We start from the raw sequence: 16208 nt of genomic DNA, 5'->3' as shown, positions 1-16208 counted from the left end.
CTAGATTGCTAAACGCCTTTGGAAGTAAATAGCACACATGGTTCACAAAAGAAAAAGCCGAGTCAAACGCAACACCCAAATCCACGAAATCATTAACTTTGGTAAGCTGGTGATTTGAGATGGAAAAGTTTGAAAGAACCGTATTATGAGTTTTTGAAAACGTCATGTGGAAGCATTTCTTTATATTAAGTTCCAACTTATTGCGACAACTCCAGTCAACAAGATTGTTCAAATCCCATTGCAAGTATACAATATCAGACACACAGGTGATTTTCCGAAAAAGTTTCAGATCATCAGCATAAAGTAAAAAGCTAGAGTATTTAAAACATGAGCCAATATCATTAATAAATAGAACGAACAAAAGAGGACCAAGGATACTACCCTGCGGTACCCCCGAGGTGGCGACAAATGACTTCGATTTGTGATGTTCAATTTCCACAAATAGATTTCTATTCGAGAGATAAGATTTTAAAAAAGACAGAAAAACAGAATTAAAGCCAAGACACTTAAGTTTATACAGCAAAATAGAATGAGATACTTTATCAAATGCTTTCGAGAAATCATTGTAGATAGAGTCAACCTGATACCCACATTTAAAAGCCGATACGCAGTACTCAGAAAATAGCGCTAAATTTGTAACCGTAGAACGACCGGACACAAAACCATGCTGGTGAGGTGACAGGATTCGTTTGGAAACAAAAGATAACTTCTCGTAAATGACTCTCTCAAAGACCTTAAAACAGACCGTTNGGAAATGGGTCTATAATTTGAAACATCATTCCTGCTACCCGTTTTAAAAACTGGTGAGATGGAAGTAACTTTCCACCGATGGATAAACACTCCGGAGGAAAGGGAGAGGTTATAGATTAAGCACAGCGGGACACAAACAGTGGAACTACAACATTTTAGGAAATATTCACAAAAACCATCATTATCACACTTAAAAGAGGATTTTAGAGAGGAAATTCCATTAATAACATCTGTTTCAGTAATGGACAAAGACCCAAAATCTAAGGGCTGGGGCAGACTAGGACAGGGGAGGGTGTTGACAAAGTCATCATCAAGGACAAAATTGGATTTGAAAAATTCAGCAAACAGTTCCACCGAATCATTAAGAGAATGAGAGGACCTACCATTAAAGTACATGCATGAAGGAATGTTTGAAGAACCCCTTTTAGAACGAATGAATCTCCAGAACGCCTTGGGATGTTCTTTTAATTCAAGTTCAAATCTTCGGATATATTGGTTATACAAAAACTTATCGAGAACATTAAATTGCTTCATATAATACACATATATATCTTTAAGGCCAGTATCATACTCTCTAGCTTTAAACCTTTTATAGTATTTATTTCTTTGGTTTTTAAACTTTTTAAGAGTTTTATTGTACCAAGGTAATTTATGGATTCGGGTAGGAAGATGAGGAAGCTTGCGAGAGAATAAAACAGTCATTTCGTGTAGAAAAGCCTCAAAACACACACTAACATTGTCCGAACACAGGATAGCGCTCCAATCGATATCAGAAATACCAAGATTCAAGTCGTGGTAATTCGCAGACCGGAAGTTGAAAGAAGATGGCCTATTACTATCAATTACAACGGCGTCGTAATATTCCAAAGATACGATGAGAGCAACATGATGCTTATCAGGTTTACTAATCGGAAAGTCAGATTCAGTTAGATTACATATTGAGTTCTCATTTACAAAAACTAGATCTAGTATCCTTTGCAGCTTATTAAAAGTAAAATTAACTTAGATAAGATTCAGGCTAAATAAATTATCTAGAAGATAAATCTCATGAGCTCTATTAATATTAGTAGGAGTTAAAACACCGTTCCCTTGCAGGTCTGACCATATTATATCCTTAAGATTAAAGTCGCCAAGAATGCAGAAATTACAATCATTATTTTTATCATATAAATCAACGATATTATTAACATGTGAGCAATATAACTCTTCAGCACTATGAGGCGGGATATATGAGACACAAATAAATAATTTTTTAAAAGAGCTAAATAGACAAACACACAGCTGATCAAGTAGAGGGTCGTGATTATTAAGCTGATACCACCACCCTTAAGGAAGCCTGTTTTCACTGCATCTCTATCCTTGCGGTATACTTGAAATAAGTCCGAATCGAAAAACTCCTCATTAAAGAAATTATTATTTAGCCAGGTTTCAACGAAAACGTAGACATAAAATTCCCCTCGAGACGTTTGCAAATAAATTTCCTTAGCTTTAGTACGCGTTCCAGACATGTTTTGGAAGTAAAGTTTAAGGCCAGTGCTTTTTTGCACGTCTAAGGCTGCTTGCTGGGAAGACCCTCTTTTTGAAAAAATTTGGAAGGCCGGACTTTAACATCCGCAGGCCAGGGCATCGGGTTCAAAATGGCATTCAACAAAGATGCACCAACGCCCAGTTTAAAATTAACCTTTTTTAAGACACTAGCATCCACACCTTTTTTTACTAATTTATAACAAGCCAACTGATTACGGTCTATTTTGGCGTTTTTAGCAACATATTCAATAATATTTTCTTCAGTGACTGAAGGTTTGAATGACGCAATATGAACCCATTTTTTTATAGCAACAACCTCCAAGTCTTTGCTTTGGTTGCGGCCGATCACTAACTCATTAGACTTTTTTTGTTTTTTGGGTATTTTGTTTTGCACAGTTGTCCACTGTGCATCAGGCAGCGTATGAGCAGCACCGAAAATAACGAAGAGATGGGCGGCACAGCAGCAACAATATTAGGCAAAGCAGTGTTGGCGTTAGCCGAGGCGGCGGCGGCAGCGGCAGCATAGGTACGGGAGCTCAAAGAAGAATTAAAAACAACTGGTGTAGTGCATGTTTGATCAGAAGTAGCGGCTGGTAAGGCAGTAACGACTAGTAAGGCAGGTGAAGCGCAAGAAGATAACGAAGGGTTGGCCGGCAAGGCAGCAATAATATTAGGCGACGCGCCGTTGGCGTTAGAGTAGTCAGAGGCCACAGCAGAAGATGAACAAGAAGAACAGAAATCCGAAGTTATAGCGCAGTTAGATTTTTGCTTTACGCTTGAAACAAAATTGTTGTTAGCTGAGAAGCACATATTATCGTGGAGAGATTTAATTTCATTAGTTAGCGATTTAATAGCCGAAGACGTCTCATCACAACGAATTTTTTCTCGTAAAGAATGAAGTTCAGATTGTAGAGACTCCGTTTTCATTATTAGCTGATTTTTGTCTTCAAGCAGGGCACTAAGCAAAGATAAAATATGCGCATTTTCCTCTCTAAGAGCGACAAGCTCTTTTAGAATAGATTCCATATTAATTTGCTGCTTCAAACCACTTGCATTTACGTTAGGTACGATTTCCTTCTCCAGTGGTTGTGATGTCGAAACTAATTTGGGCATATTTTGCTGCGGACAGAGATTAGCATTGTTGTTACTTGGTTTGTTTATAACATCCGAATTGAACGAACAACTAGCAACAACACCGTTCTCAGGAACGAAGGTCAGTGGAGGCGAACGAAGCGAGTCACGACGATCACCAGCACAACCATTACAAAGAAATGGCTTATTGGCTTTTACTAAGAACTCAGCATCAGCCGGCAAAATGTTTACGCAGCTTAAGTGAAAAAAGTCATTACACTTAGCACATTGAATTTTCTTTTTAGATTGCGCGCGTTCTACTCTTTGACCACACACACATGGCATAATGAACTCTTTTGTCGAATAACAATATTATTTTGTTTTGAAAAGTATCACTGTCACATTTGACTAGGCATATATGCAAATAGCCACTTCAGTTAATAGATTTAATAATACAGCATACAGATAACAAAAGAGCAATCGTTCAAGAACTGATTAAATAATTATATATTTGAAAGAAAGGGTGTACGTTAACAAACCAAGAACCATTCTCCAAATCCAAACAAACATTCGAAATGAAATCATGGCCATTACACCCGAAGTTCTGCGAAAAGTTATGGAAAATATGCTAAAAAGAGCACGTATGTGAGAAACAGAAAATGGGCATCACTTACAGGATATCATGTTTCAAGCTAATTGCAAAAACTTCCCCAATAATATACTGTATTTATAAAAAAATTATAATCGCATAAATAAAAAAGTTGTAAACCATTTAAACCATATAGCTCATTCGGCGCCACCCTATATATGCATAACCTAAAGATAATTTAGGTAGGCTGTCTGAAGTGAAGCCATTCTAAAAGACCTACCCAATTAGTACTGATAAAAGTGCTGATGGGGCTTTCCTATTTATAATTAACGCGAATTTACTTAAGTATATATGTATATTACTTAGCATTACAAATATGATTCAATAAGCATTTTAAGTCTCCTAAAGACGCACAGTGGTCGGGTAAGGCATGTTTTACGCGAAAAGGCCTCTTTTTAAACTGTGATAAATTAACTGGGGTAAAGCCATTCTTATTTAGAAATGTCCAGCGAACTCAAAGCTGGTTAGTATTTTTAATAATATGTGCTGAGCAAGGCGTTGAATCCATTTAATTCAACGAGTTCGATCGCGTCTTTTTCTAACATTATGAGTTGATAGCTTTTTAATATTTTTTTTTATAAAAACTTTAAATTATAAAAGTAATTGCTGGTTTGGTGTTACTTCTTAAAGATGGAAAATGATGATTTCATATTAAATATTATATAATAAAATTTTGTTGCCAAATTATGAATATCTTAATAACACGGGTTATTGTTCAAGAAATATTTTTTTCGAAAAGGTATAACTAATTTGTAGGGCAGAGTAGGATCTTCATTTCTTTACCAAAAAGTAATGCAAGGGGTCCTTTAAAGATCTACGAAAAGAAAAACCGCGCATACTCGCGCCAAAAAGAGTGGCGGCCACTTTTATTACACTAGACCAACTTTAGCAGTTGTTTCAAATAACATAAAGTATATAAAACACTAAGGATTAATGTAATTTTTCTATATTTAGCATCATATTATTTATAAGATGTGTCTTGACAAACCTGAAGTCAATTTTCAAAAACCGAAAATAACGAATCCAATATGGCGTCCAAGAATTAAAATAATTACGGAATTTTCATGAAATTTGGTATTTTGAGGTTCTTAAGTTCGCTTATTACAAATTTCAAACTAATTTTAGAAAATTCAAAATTCAAAATCCAGCAAGGTGTCCGAGATTTAAAAATTGTTGAATTTATTTGAAATTTGCTATTTAGAGGTTCGCATTCATGGCAACTCCGAAGGCTGTTATCGGAAGTTGTCGTTGCCGAATATTACGCCCTACATTACTAGACACATCTGTCATTCTTCTGGATCCAATATGGCGCCCCAGAATTTAAAAAATTACTAAATTTTCATGACATTTGGTATTTATTTTCCATGTTAATTATAACATCTGATCCTGTTATATCCAGTATGACACGACCCCCTCTTCGAAAAGCAGATGCCATTTCCATAGAAGTTATCAGTCTTTTGCGTGAGCCAACTCAAAGCGCATCAGTTTTTGTTGAAAGTGACAGAGATGAGTGAAAAAATATTTCGTCATTTCTATTTTAATTTGTTGTCTGTAATATTAGTTAATACAGGGTGTTTGGTAGACGTTTGAACATACGTAAACTGGTGATAGTTGGGGCCATCTGCTATGTGTTCCGCCCAGAAATTTCAACTAGGCCCCCAAGGTTTTATATATATTTTTTTAATTTCTCATTTACAAAAATTCAAACCTGAGTATCGTTATTTAAAAATGTTAAAACTTTAGTTTTGGAAATCACCAATTTGGTATAAAATAAAAAAAAAAATATTAAAAAATTGTTTGGGTTGAACATATAGCAGGCGGCCTAACTATCCCCCCTTTTATAAATATAATTATTGTTATTAATTCATAATTTGATCATAAATTCATTTTAAATATATTCGATCAAATACAATAAATCAGTATTTTGTGTAACAAATATATTTTGCCACTCAACTAAAATTGGCAGTTGATTTGACAGACCTAGTACCTAGTACGTTTACTTCTTGGGAAATTCTCCTTATTTTTGGAGAAATTGACAGCCCATTTGACAATTGTCAAATCTCAAGGTTTTAATTTCACGTAAAATTCGTGACTAGTGTGTCTAAAACCCCTACCAGTAGCATTTAAAAACATTTTCTTTTTTTTCAGAAAAATTAACAGTCAATTTGACAGCTGTAAACTCTCAAAGCTTTAATTTGACGTAAACTTCGTGATCAGCATGTTTAAAACCCTTATCAGTAAATTTTTAAAAAGATACTCCGAGTTTTATAAAAATTGGCAGTCCGTTTGACAGCTGTCAACTGTCAAACTAAAAATGTTATGGCATTTTCAGATTTAGCATAACAAAAATACTACGATGATGCATTTTTATTATAATCGTAACAACCCTTCTAGTTTTTCGCGTGAAACATAGCTTCTTCGACCACTGAGAGACGTATGATTTTTATGAACTAAAAACAGCTTTAAAAGAACTTTTTCTTGGACAAGATTTTAACTCCTGAAAGTATCTACTGCGTAGTATGTGTGACCCCCCAGAGGTGTGCATGTTCAGGAACTTCCGCCTTTTTGGCATTTTCCTGAAGATACAAAATTAGATATTGTTCAACATGTTAGAAAAAATGTTTCACTATCGATTTTCGACCACTAATGACAGAATACTTAACCTTTTTTTTCGAAGCAAAAATCTGATAATAATTAGATGGATGTCTGCACTGACCTTCATTAAAAAACCAGGACAATTTAAGTGTAGACCAGGACAATTTGTTTAAATCAGGACAAGTCCTGGAAAACCAGGACGTCTGGCAGCCCTAGCATAGGCGGCCTACGGCCGCGCTTAGGATTATATCCCTCACAAAGTAGAATTATCTTTCGGTGTTGCGAAGAAAGGAGCGGAACTTTTTTTGAGCAGAACCTATCTCTGCGTAGGCGGCCTGCGGCTGCGCTTAGGAATTATAACCCTCAAAAAGTATAATTCTCTTTCTGTGTTGCGAAGAAAAGGATCAGAAGTATGTTTGAACAGAACTTCTTTCTGCGTAGGCGCTTGCGGCCGCGCTTAGGGATTATAACCCTCACAAAGTGGAATTCTCTTTCTGTGTTGCGAAGAAGAGAGGCAGAAAAAATTTTGAGTAGAACTTCTTTCTGCTTAGGCGACCTGCGGCCGCGTTTCTGTCATGCCTTGTCAAGTGTATAAAACGCTTTCGACATCGTAAGGCATCGTAAGCACAAAAAAAGCGTACGTTACTTGCAAGTTATAAAATAAATATAAATTTTAACAATTTCAGCAACACACAAAAATAGAGCTTTCGCACGAGCGTTTGTTTGGTTTTTCAACTGTTAAAATTTTACTTTGCATTTGGCACAGAAAAATTCAATTTCTTGCAAATTTTTCCACCCCGTCTCACCACGGAGAAAAAAGTTACCGATTTGCACAGGCCCGTAGTAGAGTATTCGCTTACTAAAATTATGATATATATTTCCATCATTGAATAAATAATAACGGAAATTAAAGAATACACGAAAAGTGAAAATAATCTAAAAACTAAAAAAAGTGAATTGAAAATGGAATGAGGCAATGTTGTTCTCTTTTAGTGAGCGCATTTTGCTTACGCAATTGCATTTTGATAATTTTCAGATTTTAGTCAGAAAAGATAAGGAATGGACCTTAGGGATGGGAACCGTTTCCAAAAAAACCGGTTCTTGATTAATCCCGATTTTTTAGTCAGGTTTTAAACCGTTTAAAAAAACTGTATTAAAAACCTGATCTTTTCGGTTTACCGAAAAATACAGCAAAAACACAAAAAAAAACATCGATATCAAATTAAATTAAATTTTCACTTGCACTTATTACTTCTGTTCAACGCAAATTAATTAAAACAATAATTTTTCTTAATTTTATATAACAATCTGATTTCTAAATATACGAAATATAATAAAAGGTGGGCATACAAAAACAAACTTCATTTCACAAAAAAAAAAAAAATTAATAATAAATAAACACATCGCTCTTTCCTTCAATAGTGTCACAAAAGGCAAAACTCGAGAAAAACGGCTTTGAAGTTTTGAATTTACATATACTAACATATTAAAAATTAATGCATATTTTGTTGTAGTGAGATAATGGTAATCGATACAGCATACAATTTTTACACAACATAGAAGAAAAGGTAGCGGAAATTTCTGCAAACTCAACTCTGAATTTTCTGATTATGACAGTATTGAAGTACATGAGCGATATGTATATAATTACATATGTGTAAGCGAATCTGACAACGCCTCCTAGCAGCGTCAACGTTTGAAATAACGACGTTTGTTTTGTGTCGTCTAATTAATTTAGAACCAGTATTCTTTTAATATAATTTTTGTTAATATAATATATCCCTTGTATCTTAAAATGCGCTAATTAAACCTAAACATACAACTATTCCTACAGGTTATGAAATTATTATCGAAAACGCCTAAACAGCGTTTTTATATGTATACTTATACTTATGTAAATGGTAATATATTATTAACTTCAAAATTTTGTTGTACAGTGATTGTTTTTTTTAATATTTCCAATGTTTTTCGTGGTAAATATTTTTTTAATGTTTTATTAGAATATGGGTTATGTTTTAACAAACGACATATAAATCCTTTGTACGAAATTTCAATATTCACAATCGACTTCACAATCGATTATGCTTAGCTACTGGAACAGCAAACAAAAACTGAGTAGTTAATTTGAAGTTTGTGGTAATTATCCATTGCTGGGGAATGTAAAAACCGAATTTTCGGTTTTCGGCTTAAAAGCAAAAACACGATTAACTAAATTAAAAAAAGACTAAAAAAGATCATTAACCAAATCCAAAAAAAACGGTTTTTGGGAACACCGATCTTATTTGAACATCCTAAGGGTCAAAACATAGTGGAGCGGCGAGCAAAACGAAGAGCTAGCATCGAGCAAAGCTTCAATTACAAACGTGTATGTACGATTTGCTCGCACATTGAAACATATGCGTTTGAAATCGACGCTTTGCTCAATGATCTTTGCTCGCCGCTCCACTATGTTCTTACCCTAATGGACCTAATAATCTTACGCTGTGAACGTCTGGCAACACGTTACTCACACTTGCGGCCATATTCGTTTCGGTCGTTGTCCATTAGGGAGATTCCCAATAATAATACCCAATTGTTTATTTAACCATTTTTTCATCGCAACTATAATTTATAGGTCCGCCAAAAACCCACAAAACCCCGAAAAATGCAATGGGGCGACAAATAAAAAATCGTTAGTATTAAAAAATGGTTGAATAAACAATTGGGTATTATTATTCAAAGTCTCCTGAAGAAAACCAGAGTTTTCCGATCGAAAAATATTGATTTTCAAGAATTCTATACCATTTCTACGCTAAACGGTTAAGTAGCATATCGAGCAACATTGATGGGCCTTCAATAAGTAATGATAAAAGCTTATAAAGCAACCTAGAAATAATTTTAGATGTGAAATTAAATTCGAAGGCCTATCTTAAAGAAAAAATGAGCTCATCTCGGTGAAAATCCTCTCGATTGGTGGAAAACTAAACTAACCTACCACAAATTGACAGATCTGGCCCGCAAATATTTGAGCGCTCCACCCGCCAGCGTTCCAAGTGAGCAATTGTTCAGTGCAGCCGGCCTTATATACGAGCCTGTAAGAAATTAAAATTACTTTTTTTAAATACAATATGCCCCTTTTGAACTTTGGCTACTAAATTAAAACACTGCATAGGTTAAGCACTCGTTCAATGTTCTAATAATTTACAAATTTTGTTAGTGATAAAAACGAAAGTTTATTATAGCTTCTTTTAATGTTATTCCTGACATTCGCATTCGAATTCGCACATTCGCATTCGCGAATTTGAAAAATATGACATTCGAAACATCCCTAGTGACAACCCATACACACATACATGGTACATGTTTATCTGTTCAAATGCACTCGCGCGCTGTGATGTTGATACAAACTCAACATTTGAAAGCACATTTACATGTATGGCTGTAGCTGAGTGCGCAAAGATGCTTGACACAAGTGGTTGCTGCCAAGAGAGTCCGAGTTCAATTACCATCAGACGGAACATAAAATTAAAAATTTTTTTTCTTCTTAATTACGAAAAAGCATCTGAGAAGTGCACAACGACATATTTTGAAGCGTTATACTAAAATTTAATACGAGTTGGGTTGGTGCTCCTTCATATGCGTATTTTTATAAAATTAGCAGGTTTTTTTTTCAATTCTAAAATTTTTTCCCTCAGTGTTCTTATATACATAAATACATATTTATGTTGGTAATTAACATTACAACTGATCCAACTTATAGTATCAAGTCATGAGGTGCAACTCCCTACTCCAATTGCTCCTGTGGATATTCAGAAACGGCAGTAGATATCGACGCCATAGTTAAAACTTTCTTCTCCGTACAACATGTTTACCATTTCTTTAATAACTACCGGACAGTGCTTGTTTTTTGGACACGAAATTGATCGATCCTTCAAGTGGTTTTGATTAATTACACCAGGCTGACGTTCAAATACCTAATCGGCTTGCAAAATAATCTCTTGTGGCACTTATATTAATTTTTGAGTCGAGCGCGAGTTCTAAGTTTTCATGCATTTTAAAAGTATACAAAATTAAAAATAAAGAAATGAAATTATTCAAAATTGTTGTTGTTGGAAATTCAAAATGAGAATGCGTGTGTTAGATTCAGTTTTAGATTTTAAAATTGCTCAATGTAAAATTTTAAAAGTTTTTTCATGCAAATATGTACATCGGATGATTCTTAAATCTGAAATGTTTTTGCATAATTAATTTGAAGGTAAATTGTCTTTGTACGATTATATATTGATATATAGATTTATAATACAAATGGAACCATATTTGTCTCAGAAAAAAAACATCGAAAGAAACCATGTAAGATTTATATATGGGTACGTGTACAGAGGCAAAAGCAACATTTTTGTTTTGCAGATCTTCCGCTGTATCACATTCGCACGAATGTAGCAATGCTTTGCGCGATGTGAAAAAAAACAGGGACGAAAACGGATAAATGGAACATAGAAATGCTCAAATCAAAATAAAGCACAGACAAAGGGGACATTTTATTTGTAGATCTACCGCTGTATCGCTGCTTACATGCATGCACGCGAATGTGTCAAAGCTTTGATCGATATGAAACAAAAACAGAGACGAAAGCGAATAAGTGGAACAATTTTTCATTCTCTTATGTCCCGCTGAGACGCTGCCTATCGAAATGAACTTAACCATGCTTTGCTCAATGTAAAAATTTTTAAATCTTTCGAAACAAATATTTCGAAAGTGGTTCAATGAATCTTAAATCTGAAAAGTTTGTGCAAAGTTTCAGATCGAGGATTTTAATTTGATATATAATGTCTCTGTACGATTTGTAGATCGCTGGGAATAAGCGCTTGTTTCAGATTAATAGATAGAAGATACTGCTGTGTAATCAAATATGTTAGTAATAGTGAAATGTATGTGTTTTGTGCACTTATACTGGTTTAAAATGGTTTCATATCATCAATTTTATTCCGTGAATTTTACAACTTTAACAAAAAATTACTTATAAACTATGAGTTTCCACGTCGTTCTGTTTTGTGATGTGTACGACCCCCTCTACACCCCCAAAAAAGTCATTTTGTTCTAGGGGTGGTGCACTCTCGCGAAGTCAACTCAAAAGTAACATTCACTATACATATACACTTAGGTGCAAAATTGAGTCAATAATAAACAAATTCACAATTTATGCGTTTTTCGGTGGTTCTTTGGCAAAATTTTAATGATTTTTTTTTTTACATATATTAGAGTATAGTTTAAAGCACTAGAATCCATAATGAAAATATCAAATTTCGCTAACGTATATGCACTCCATCAATTTTTGTAAATTAACACATTGACTCAATTTTACGCCCATATAATTTATAAGAGATATTGCCACGCTGCAACTCGTTGCAACCCGTTTTCCTCCGTTAAAGTGTCGGCTCTTGTTATAAATGACTCAGTAAGTTGTTTTTTGTTATTAAAACACCATGAGATGCGTTTTGGGAAATAAAAATAAAAATATTACTGAAAAACCTATGACGGGGCTTTCAGGCCGTGAAATAGCGAAAATAACGCATATGAGCCAATCGACTATTAGCCGTATTATTAGCGGCACTTCTAACATGCAGATTGCAAAGAAAACGGTGGAAATAAACCGAAAATATCCGAGGTAGAAGGGCCAAAACTTAGGCGTTTAATAGCGTTAGACAGAATATCTACTGCTAAAGAAGCTGTGGGGTGCGTTAGTGGAGATGCTAGCGTATTGACCGTGAGAAGAATGCTATTAAACACCTGCTATTAAACGCCTAAGTTTTGGACCTTCTACGTCGGATATTTTCGGCTTATTCCCACCGTTTTCTTTGCAATCAGCATGTTAGTAGTGCCTCTAATAATACGGCTAACAGTCGATTGGCTGATATCCGTTATTTTCGCAATTCGCGGCTTGAAAGCCCCGTCATAGCTTTTTCAGTAATATTTTTAGTTTTATTTCCCAAAACGCATCTCATGGTATTTTAGTAACAAAAACCCAACTTACTCATTTATAACAAAATCCGACACTTTAACGGAGGAAAACGGGTTGCAACGAGTTGCAGCGTGGCAATATCTCTTATAAATTATATGGGTGCAAAATTGAGTCAATGTGTTAATTTACAAAAACTGATGGAGTGAATATACGTTAGCGAAATTTGATATTTTTATGGTGGATTCTAGTGCTATAAACTATACTCTAATATATGTAAAAAAAAACGCATTAGAATTTTGCCAAAGAACCACCGGAAAACGCATAAATTGTGCATTTGTTTATTATTGACTCAATCTTGCACCTAAGTGTAAATAACATTGCACCAGTAACGTGTTTACTCATAGGAATAAAATAAAGCATTGATTAACGTACGTTTGCACACCTATCTTGTTTTAAATGGTGTAGTTTTGCATTATCTTCCATTCTGAATCAAAAAATAAATGTTTTTAAAAAGCGGAATTAGCACCTTCGCATCCTTGAATAGCAATATATATTTCTAATGGAAAAATGCAATTTAAATATTTTTATCTATTTTCTTTTAAAGGGAGCGGATTCGGTACTAATATCATTGGATCTTCATTATCAACAACTTCAACATCGAAAGATTCCATTGGTGGCGGTGTTGGCTTTAATACTGCCTTAATATCATATAACGGCGAGGTAGTGCCCTCCATTTCAGTATCATCAAATAGCTTGGTACAAAATACGATTGAATCCACATCCGCATTTGATAATATCATTGCCGCTGCCGGCAATGGTAGTAGCGGCAGCCAGCGTATCAGTAGTTGTAGTAATAGGAGTAGCTGTAAATCCAATAGCATTAACAAGTCAAACACTAGCGATTTATCTGCCGTTAGTGAAAATGCCGTTACATTATCGCCAATAAAATGCCAGCTCTCGCATTTTACATCATCCTCATGTCTATTATCCAACGTATCAAACCAATGCGGATGTAAGTTTGAATCTCTAAAACAGACAAAATGAAACTCGATTTAAAATAAACCATTTATATAAAACCTTGTAAAAGACTAATTGGTTCTTATTACAGGCATATGTCAGATTGCAGGAACTATGCAAAATTTCAATGCTATTCAGTGTCCCAAAATTAATACTTCAAATTCAGGATCATCGCCGCCATCAGTTACCGCTATGTCGCTTTCGCCAGCAAGCGTGGTTAACATTTCCTTACAAAATAACTCTTCCAAGTTATCAATAGATTTAATAGGTTCAGCAAATTACGTCCTAACCACTGCTGGGTCTACACTAATTGATACTAACAAAAAAGTTAATTTATATAACGCCAGTTCCATCCGCAAAGTAAACTCTGCTAATACAGGTAACTATGGCGCATACCTGGAAACAGAATATTACACTGGAAGTAATCAATCGAGACCAAGTTCGCTATCCGATATAATTTCTGCGGATAAAATAATAGCAGTTGTAAATGAAACATCGTTAAAACTAGCATCATGCAGTAAACCTTTGTAACAAAAAAATTTATGCAAAATAAAAAGGAAGCAATGTACTTGAAAATTTAGACCCCTATGCTGTAATTCTTCGTATGTTCGATTTTGCTAAGAATCGGTATGCTGTACTCCGCTTTTTTGTATCGTGATTTCGAGAATGGTAGACCACTTTCGTAATTCGTAATGTTGGTATGCCAGAATCTGACGTAGCTGTAAATTTGTAGTATTTTGCGAAAATTTTGTAAGAGCAAACGGTGAACGAGTTTTGCAAAAATAATAAAATAACCTGTATAGGGCACGAATAACTAAAACTATGTAATTTAAATAATGCATAAAAAGCGCCCGACCTCACATTATGATATTTTCCAATACCATGTTGATAACTTCCTTCAGCCAAGAGACGCAAAACTGCCATTGAGAAGCCACTGACGGAAGATTTTACACTTAGCCCAAGGTCTTCCACACCACTTAAAATGCTTTTGTATGCTCTCGTTGAGGATAAATTTTATCAGAAATAATTAAACATTTAAACCTTTGTGGAAGTACATTAGTATACATATCAGTTCATTGAACCACACAACTCAAATTCATACATAGAAACTAATATTACATTTACATTGAGCCCAAATGCGTCATTTGGGCGAGAAACCTCAAATGCGAGGCCAAATCACGCATTTTGGTCCAATGTAAATGTAATATAAAGTAGCTAACAATCCCCCTTCCACATTCAAGCAATTGTTGCCCAAAGCATTTGCAGCGACAACAGAATCCATTTTATTTTAATTAAATAAAAAAATTTCCTAGCAAATGGTTAATAAATGCTGATTTTAAATTTCGGTCTTCACTTGCAATCATATTTGTTTATTTATTTTTGTCAAAATAGTCGATTAAGAACTCCGAATTTCTTAATTTTGGTTGATAACGCGGTGGATAGTTACGAATCGATTACAGTATACCATTTTTTATATTTTGCGGAGCGAAGCTACAATTTCTTAACTACGAAAATTCGAACTAACAAGATCACGCAATCAAAAGAGAAAAAAAGTAAATTTGTGAGCGTTTTTGACATCTGCCAAAGAATGAAAAAAAATAAAGAAAACAAAAAAGTGCTGTTATTTGAGTGCGGTTATATTGGTATTTCTTATAAAATATAATAGGTAAAACGATGAAAATTTGAAAGTGTTTATAAATTGTGGGTTTCATTATACCAAGTGACTTAAAATCGCGGCTTGAATTTCCAATAGCAACGTTCTGACGACAAAAGTGCAACCACTTTTCACGCAAATTTACGCCTCTTGGGAGATTAAACAAGCGCACAAACTGGTTCCAATCACAAAGAGCTTTATTTTATTATTTATTTAAAATTAATCGCTAGAGAAACAACTCAAATCGTTAAAAAAAATCTCCACGAAGAGATAGAAGGTAATGTAAAAATGACATACGGCAAAAACGGTAGGAAATTTTTTTTCTGAAATTCGATTACAAATACAACGATGGCCGATTGCGTGATCTCTAGTTTTTGGTTCATGATTACTGCATAGGGGTGTTATATCTACAGTAATAATTACGAAAATTTAAATAACTCATGATATTTTAAATTTATGTTTATATGCTTAGAAATATAAAAGTGTTTGAGAATAAGACTAAATTATCGTTACCTTTTATTCAACAAGTAATATTCAACGTAAATAATAAACCGCGTTTCACTTAAATAGGCAATTTTTTTCTTCACGATCTTACTTGTAGACATCGGAGGAGTTATATTTTAATCTCAATTCGAAAATGTACCATAGGCCCTTATTATGAGCTGCATTCGATTTTCGATCTTCGCTGGCTATCGAAGATCGAAGATCGAAAGTGAAATTCGTATTATGAGCTATGCAAGCGTGTCGAAATTTTCGTTGAGTATCGAATTTTCTGTCGAACAGAATTTTGCTTTCGATGGTGTAGCGAAGTGTTAGAAAATTGTGAAAAATGTATGATTTTGTATATGTTTTCTTACATTTTGGCGGCTAGACACTAATTTTAAACAATTTTTATTAATTTCATGCAGTTCTAACATCTTGAATACTAAACACAAGCTCGAAAGGCTGGTTTTACTTGTGAAAGAAAATCCCAATACTCTGTTGGCACGATCTCTGAGAACAAAATC

At 34.4% G+C, this 16208-nt stretch overlaps 1 protein-coding gene across 8 annotated transcripts in view; it reads left to right on the top strand.

The window, feature by feature from the left end:
- LOC108373575 (putative dual specificity tyrosine-phosphorylation-regulated kinase 3 homolog) overlaps nucleotides 1–15704 on the top strand; it is a 165150-nt gene extending 149446 nt beyond the window's left edge. For 7 of the 8 annotated variants that reach the window (XM_017629491.1, XM_017629526.1, XM_017629505.1 and 4 more), the window contains 2 exons: nucleotides 13135–13542; nucleotides 13639–15704. In XM_017629491.1, the coding sequence (XP_017484980.1) occupies nucleotides 13135–13542; nucleotides 13639–14078 (848 nt within the window). In that variant the 3' untranslated portion in view covers nucleotides 14079–15704. Of the gene's footprint in view, nucleotides 1–13134; nucleotides 13543–13617 lie in introns of all 8 variants that reach the window. The other variant, XM_017629543.1, reaches the window with a different exon arrangement.
- Nucleotides 15705–16208: the final 504 nt, after the last annotated feature.

The sequence above is a fragment of the Rhagoletis zephyria genome, unplaced genomic scaffold (assembly GCF_001687245.7).
Source record: "Rhagoletis zephyria isolate East Lansing unplaced genomic scaffold, Rhagoletis_zephyria_1.1 Rzeph_scaffold_00082, whole genome shotgun sequence".
Lineage (NCBI taxonomy): Eukaryota > Metazoa > Arthropoda > Insecta > Diptera > Tephritidae > Rhagoletis > Rhagoletis zephyria.
The sequence above is the reverse complement of the archived record's forward strand: the minus strand, read 5'-3'. Positions and strand labels throughout refer to the sequence as shown.